We start from the raw sequence: 7,296 nt of genomic DNA on the forward strand, positions 1-7,296 counted from the left end.
TATATATATATATATATATATATATATATATATATATATATATATCTCAATGTGACTACCCTGTTTAAAAAAAGGTTAAATAAAAAAAGGACCTTAATTAGTTATCAGACTTTTGTTTATGTTACAGGAAAAATATTTTGGTACCTGAAATATCTTGGATCAGAAAACATGATGAACTGTTTCAAAAGGACAATTTACAGTAATCTCCAACTAAGTCAGACTACATCAGCACTAGATAATCCTTACAGACAAGATATTCATTGGCATAACATAATATTAGCTGCCCCTGTTGCTTGTATGACATTTGTGTCCTACAATATATAGTTAGATATGCTAACGCCCACTTTTGTTGCACATTTCTGTATGTATTGCGAATTGAAACGCTGTTCTATCAGTTGGACACTTTCTTTTTCATATTCAGCCATCTTGTTTGTGACTGACATTCATTGACATGTATGCGTCACAGCTCAACGATCTGGAGAAGAAGCATGCAATGCTGGAGATGAATGCTCGCAGCTTACAGCAGAAACTGGAGACTGAGAGAGAACTGAAGCAGAGGCTGATGGAAGAGGTACAGAATAACACACCTGCGTTGTTTTCTAAAGGATTTCTTTCATATTTTGTTTAACATTTTTGGTGACTCTTGGTGCCTCTACAGCAAGCAAAGCTCCAACAGCAGATGGACCTCCAAAAAAGCCACATTTTTCGGTTAACTCAAGGCCTTCAGGATGCCCTGGACCAGACTGACATGCTGAAAACTGAGAGGACAGACCTGGAGTACCAGCTGGAGAATATACAGGTGCTCAGTCAATACTGTACCTCTGCATTCAAGTCAAACCTGGTCCCCACTAGAGAGGAAAGTCCTCCTTAGTTGGTCAATGCTTAAGCAAAAACTAAAGGTGTCTCAGTGGGCCAATGAGGATAAATTCTGATTAGCTTTCCCAAACAGAGTTTATTTTTTTAAGCAGTCTCTGAATGCATTTCTGGCACTTAGCCTCTGATTTCTCTTCCACAGGCTGTATACTCCCACGAGAAGGTAAAAATGGAGGGCACTATCTCCCAACAGACCAAACTCATTGATTTCCTGCAGGCCAAAATGGATCAACCTACCAAAAAGAAGAAGGTAAATATTTTACAAAAGTGAGTCGCCGTCTCCGTCACGACTGCAGTGAGGACTGCTTCTCCTCTTTACAGGGTATCTTTGGACGGCGACGTGAAGATGTCGGCACCACCACTAATGGCGCCTTGGCTCAACAGGCCCAGCCGGCAGTCCCCATGCCTTATGGAGATATGAAACTTGCCCTAGATAAGGAGCGCTCCAGGTGTGCCGAGCTGGAGGAGGCACTCCAGAAGATGAGGATAGAGCTACGCTCCCTTAGAGAAGAAGGTAGGGTCAGTCATCTTAAAGAAGATTAACTTCCTTTTGTTTGTAATAATGATTATAATAGTGACAAATGCAGTTTATTTTATTTTGCTGCTTCTTTTCACCTGTTCATAGTTTGTATAGTTCCACTGCTTCCATTCTACTGCTGCTTCACCACCTCTTCCTCCTTTGCTGCCTCTCATTCCCTTTTTCCTTTCATTAATAGCACAATATTCATATAGTGAATGTTTTCAATAATTGATACAATTACGCAATTACAGGACAGCTTCCTGCTTTCTGTTTAAATCCATTTCTAGAGAATTTTGCCTTGTTTTATGTTTTAACAACATCCATTTGTAAGATGAACAGTCCTATATTTTCTCCTGCCACCCATTAAATCTGAATTTCCTATAGGATGAATATATTATTAATACTGAATCAAGCAATGTAGCACAAATAAAAAATTGAGGTTAAACACATACCTTGATTCAATGTTGTCCTATTAATAAATAAATAGATAAAAAAGCATATTTCAAAGCTTTTACCAATTTGCCAATGAGGGTAAACCTACATTTTGAAAACAAAACTTCCATATGGTCCTTATCTTCTGTTTTCTATCTGACGATGCAGCGGCTCATTTCAAAGCCCAGGAACACGTGGCTCCTTCCACACCAGCCCAGGCCCGACACCAGATTCTCATGTCAGCTATCGTCAAATCTCCAGAACATCAGCCTAACCCCAGCAGTTTACTCAACCCATCCACTCGCTGCAAAGAGACTTCTACTCCTGAAGGTTAGTCAGACCAAATGCACCTTCATAAATGACACGTAAAACCAAAGTGTTCACTTTTTTTCTCTGTGTAAATCTTGAACTCCTTATCCTGAGGTGAGCTGATTTCCCCTCGCATTCAACTTGAGGCTAACCAATGGACTGTTGGGTCACCTCTTTTGTCCATGTCCTGTTTTGTATGTCTTCTCTCAATGGCTGTTTTCACAAAGCAAGAATATCAAAGAAAACAAAAATGAATGACTAAGCTAAGACTTCCTTCTAAATTAATCTGGCAAAATCAAGGCGTAGTATAAGATTGTGCTACCTAGTTATTCAGCTAAAGCTTTATTTTTATTTATCTCACAATATAAAATCAGCATTGAATAATAGATGCAGTAATCAGTTATTCAGAGATTTCTATCAGCTCTAAAATGGGCATCAACAGGTTAAATGTCCTATTTTCTGTTTACTTAAAGCACCAATACCCTCAAGTCCTTCCTACAGTTGTATCAGCCAATAGCATTAACTGAGGTATACCTTTGAACTTCAACTAAGCAACTACTTCAAATGGTTTTTAATAAAATGCCTCCTTTGTTTTTTATCTCCAAAAAAAAAAAATATTATTTCCACAGTTGAGAATGTATACATTTTTTTCAATGATCAACTTAATCCTTAATTAAAATGTAATGGTTAACATTAATACAATTTCAAAATATATATTAATTTATAAATGAGAATAATCTTGTAATTTCTTCATTATTTGCAGGATAATGCATCTTTTTATGTTTTAACAATAAAATCACAATAACCTAGGTTCAACTTTAACATGCTGTGAAAGCACATCGTCAAAGCAGCTATCACCATGGAAACTGAGCCATTGCTGCTGCTTCCATAGCTTGGTTGCAGGTTGATCAGCTACAACTGGAAACAGCTCATCAGCCTAACATATCGGTATAAAGGAATCCTTTGAGTAACGGGGCCACTTTAATGTTGAAAAATAATCCAGCATAATAATCAGAATCTAAGACCCTATAACCTGTAGGTAGAATTAATTGTTCTTGCTTTGTGATGCAGGCTATTGGTGTCCATGTGTTAGCTATTGCTAGACCACTTTCTTCTTTGTGTCTCTTTCCTTTTGCTCCTCACAGAAAAGAGGAGGGTCACGTTTGAAAGTAAGTTAGCCACCATCAAACAACTGAGCTCGTCTCACATGCCTGCATGATCATCCTCACTGTGGTCATCTGTTTTACTGTCTAACGTGACCAAATACTGCTTTCTTCCTCTAGTCATGTAGATGTAGAAAAATATAGCAGGATACACATGTAGACAAAATTGCTGGTAACCCTCGTTTAATGAGAGAAAAACGCAAATAACTTGAATCTGACTAAAGAAATAATAAAAAAAAAAAATACGAAAATTGACAACAATGAAATAACAAAAAACTCAGACATTGCTTTTCAACCATGCTACAAAAGACTGATTAAATAAACTTGTGAAACAGGCTTGGATAAAAGGGTGGTACCCCTAGAAAAGACTGAAAGTAATGTGACCAAAGGGCCATGTTAAATCTAGAGGTATCCTCTAAATTAGCATCACTGGTGTCTCTAATAAAGTAATCAGGCAGTAGGCCTATATAAGACTACAGGTAGTCACTGTGTTCTTTGGTGACATGTGCTGTGTTCGAATTCTGCGGCAGCAACCTCCGAAGGCCAGATTCGTGAGCCCATTACGTCATAGCGCAGCGTCGAGGCCTGTTCGGATTGCAAGACTCCTCGTTATGCAGCCGACAAGTGCATCCTTCTTTTTGCCCGTTTTGAAAGACAGGTCCATTGTATCCTACGTATCCTTGTGTATCCCATGATTCATTGTGATTCCCAGCAAGCCGGCTGCTCCGTGCACAGAAGAAAAAGGGTAATGGTGGTGAACAGTGGTGAATATTGTAAGTGCAGTTTAATATAATGCAAGACTGTGAATAGTTCTGTATGAAAATTGCTGGTGATTGAGTCAGATATTTGGCGGATAATGTTTGGTTTATTGAAAAATTGTCCCTGTCTGTCCCTGTCATTGTGCAAATGGGTTTGGCTGACATTGAAGGACAGATTCTAATATCTCTACGTTGTGGGGACTAAATCTGATATCTATTACAAAGGTACTGCTGCTAAAGCTCCTCAAAAATGTTATTAGCACACAGAACAGCAGTGAGAAGTTCGGTATACATTCTTTGCCTGCTTTTTTCGTCAACATTCACAGTTGCTAGGCAACAGAGCGTAGGGGCTGGTGAAAACAGGGGAAGGCTGGACCTGTTTAATCCATAGCCAAAACTCTTCCTGCCTCCTTATTTTCACGGACCTCAACAGACCCTGTCCTGGTTGGCCAGGTCCTATGGAGGACGCAGCTGCTGAAATCGAACACACTCCTTGCGTGTACCACAATCTACATGGACCAGAGAAAGCAAAGGAAAGGGTTCTCTCAGGAAATTAGAAGAAAATAATAGACAAACATGTTAAAACTGAAGTCTATTAGACCATCTCCAAGCAGCTTGATGTTCCTCTGACTACAGTTGCACATATTATTCAGAAGCCAAAAAGCTGCTGGTAGAATGTCCTATGGTCAGATGAGACAAAAATTGACCTTTTTGCCAAGCCACATCAGCTTTATGTTCACACAGATGGAAACATGAAGCATATCAAAAGAATGCTGTCTCTACCATGAAACATGGAGGAGGTGCTATAATGTTCTGGGGCTTTTTGCTTCATCTGGGATAAGTTCAATCTCTGTAAGTTGCAAGGAAATCTCCAGACTATCCATGGATTCTATAAAGAAATTTGCTGCCCAGTGTCAGAAAGCTTGGTCTTAGTCGCACATCGTATGGATAATGACCCAAAACACACAGCCCAGAATGGCTAAGAGGAAAACACCAGACTGTTTTAGAGTGACCATCTAGGAGCCCTGACCTAAATCCCATCTAGCCTCTTTATAAGGAGTTTAAACTGGAAAAGGTACCCTTCAAACCTGAAACAACCGGAGAAGTTTGCTCATCCGAAGTGGGCCAGGATACCTGCTGAGAGCAACAGGAGTTTGATCGACAGTCACACAAATCATTTAAATGCAACCAATGACTCAAAAGGTTGTTCAACAAGTCAAGGTTGAAGTTAAGGATGCCATCATTTTTAATGTTATTTTTTAGACTCATTTTGGTAAAGGATTTTTAAAAAGCAACGTGTGACTTTCATTTGTTCATTTTCAAAGATTTTTAAATTAATTTTTACTTCACTCAGTTTAAGTTATTTCTGTAAACATCGTGGGTTTTTTTCATTAAATGACCAACAATTTTGTCCACATGTGTAGGTAGCTTTTTACTCAGAAGCATTATGATACATTTCTGGGCTTACTAGCATGACAATCAGACTTTAATTTCACTGCTATGAGCTTCTTGAACGCTCATTTATAACAAATTCAGTTCATTATTTAAGATGCCTTATAGTGTTTGGAAATGCTGCATCTGACACAAATCTTTGCTGAGCCTCCTTAGTTATTTATCCAACAGAATATTAATGTCACACTTTGCCTAATTTCTGTAACTTCTCTCTTTCTCTTTATGCGTTGCAGAATTTGGTCGCCGTGTGAAGGAAAGAATGCACCACAACATTCCTCATCGTTTCACCGTTGGCCTCAACATGAGGGCTGCCAAATGTGCCGTCTGCCTGGACACCGTTCACTTTGGACGGCAGGCTGCCACTTGTTTAGGTCTGTATCATGCTTCTCAGCAGCACAGATGGAGCATAAAAATATTTCAGAGGACATGACGGGCAAGAAATGACAGAAATGCTTTAGTAATCATAATAATTATGCCTTAAAATTTATTTTATTCAGCTTCTTTCTGCCTGGGAGGGATTATTGGTTTCGCTATTATTGTTTAAACAATGCCAATTTCCAGGACCCTTAGGATAGCTCTTAGGGTTGCTTAAATGTTGATTAGTTTTCTTAAATCTAAATGTGACATTCTTTCTCAGTAAATATATATACATGGTCAATTTAAGTTTCGTTCGCCCTTCTCTCTGTTTCTTTGCAGAGTGCCACACCCTGTGCCACCCCAAGTGTTCCCCATGTCTGCCTGCCACCTGTGGTCTGCCAGCCGAGTACGCCACGCACTTCTCAGAGGCTCTGTGCAGAGAGAAGGCCAACTCCCCTGCTTTGCAAATGAAGGAGGCCACTGGGCATGTCCGCTTGGAAGGCTGGATGAAGCAACCAAGGTACTAGTTTTTCCCAAAATATCTATATATTTGGTGCTAAAAAGTAGTTTTAATATTCATATTTCACTGGATAGAAATGGCAAACGTGGCCAGCAAGGATGGGAGAGGAAGTACGTGATTCTGGATGGAACTAAATTATCAGTTTATGACACTGAGCCAACAGAAGGTCAGAAATTGTCTTTTTTTTTTTTTTTTTCTTGAATTACATTTTCATAGAACAGGTTGTTGTGTCGATCACACTAACATCAAGCTCTTTAATTTTCTCCCCAGACTCTGTAAAGGCTGAAGAGGAGTTTGAGCTGTGTTTACCTGATGGCGAGGTAACCATCCATGGAGCTGTTGGTGCCTCTGAGCTCATCAACACAGCTAAGTCAGGTAAAGAATACAGCTTCTCAAAAGAGCAAATCTTTCTCATCTTCTAGCTTCCTCTTTTAGTTTTTCCTAAATGACTTCATTAAAAAGAGTTACCTGACCTTGATAGCAACTCTGCTTTGATTTTGGTTTTGAAAATATTTTTCTACTTATCTGTGGACTATTAGGGGATTTATTTACTCATGGCTACTCAAATTTATCCTCGCTTGAGTCTTTAAACATAAGAACACCTAATGTCTACACACTAATTAAGGAAGAATTTAAGACAAGCTAACAGTTCAATCTCTTTTTGGTTAAGATCACTTAAGTTATTTCTACCACTTATTGACATCTGTATGGACAAAGTTGGTTTCTTTGTCCATGTCACGCTGTTTAATGTTTGAGGGGTTTCCTGCATCTATAGCCCGTTTTAAGGGTCAATTTTTTTGCTTCTGTTTTTATTAAATAACTAATGTTATGCTAAAGCTGTTTTATGCACGACTGAATAAGGGTTCTTTCTTTATCTTAAAATACTGATGTTCTAAGCATTCACTCTGGATC

The 7,296-nt window shown here is 38.9% G+C and overlaps 1 protein-coding gene across 1 annotated transcript in view; it reads left to right on the top strand.

Annotated features, from left to right (window-relative positions):
- Positions 1 to 7,296, top strand: part of cit (citron rho-interacting serine/threonine kinase) — a 30,777-nt gene that overhangs the window by 10,828 nt on the left and 12,653 nt on the right. The window contains exons 11-20 of the mRNA XM_015394386.1: positions 467 to 571; positions 659 to 799; positions 1,016 to 1,123; positions 1,195 to 1,387; positions 1,994 to 2,155; positions 3,280 to 3,303; positions 5,741 to 5,878; positions 6,204 to 6,384; positions 6,459 to 6,550; positions 6,655 to 6,759. Of these exons, the coding sequence (XP_015249872.1) occupies positions 467 to 571; positions 659 to 799; positions 1,016 to 1,123; positions 1,195 to 1,387; positions 1,994 to 2,155; positions 3,280 to 3,303; positions 5,741 to 5,878; positions 6,204 to 6,384; positions 6,459 to 6,550; positions 6,655 to 6,759 (1,249 nt within the window). The remainder of the gene's footprint in view (positions 1 to 466; positions 572 to 658; positions 800 to 1,015; positions 1,124 to 1,194; positions 1,388 to 1,993; positions 2,156 to 3,279; positions 3,304 to 5,740; positions 5,879 to 6,203; positions 6,385 to 6,458; positions 6,551 to 6,654; positions 6,760 to 7,296) is intronic.

This window comes from Cyprinodon variegatus, unplaced genomic scaffold (assembly GCF_000732505.1).
Source record: "Cyprinodon variegatus isolate N-32 unplaced genomic scaffold, C_variegatus-1.0 Scaffold682, whole genome shotgun sequence".
Taxonomy (NCBI): domain Eukaryota; kingdom Metazoa; phylum Chordata; class Actinopteri; order Cyprinodontiformes; family Cyprinodontidae; genus Cyprinodon; species Cyprinodon variegatus.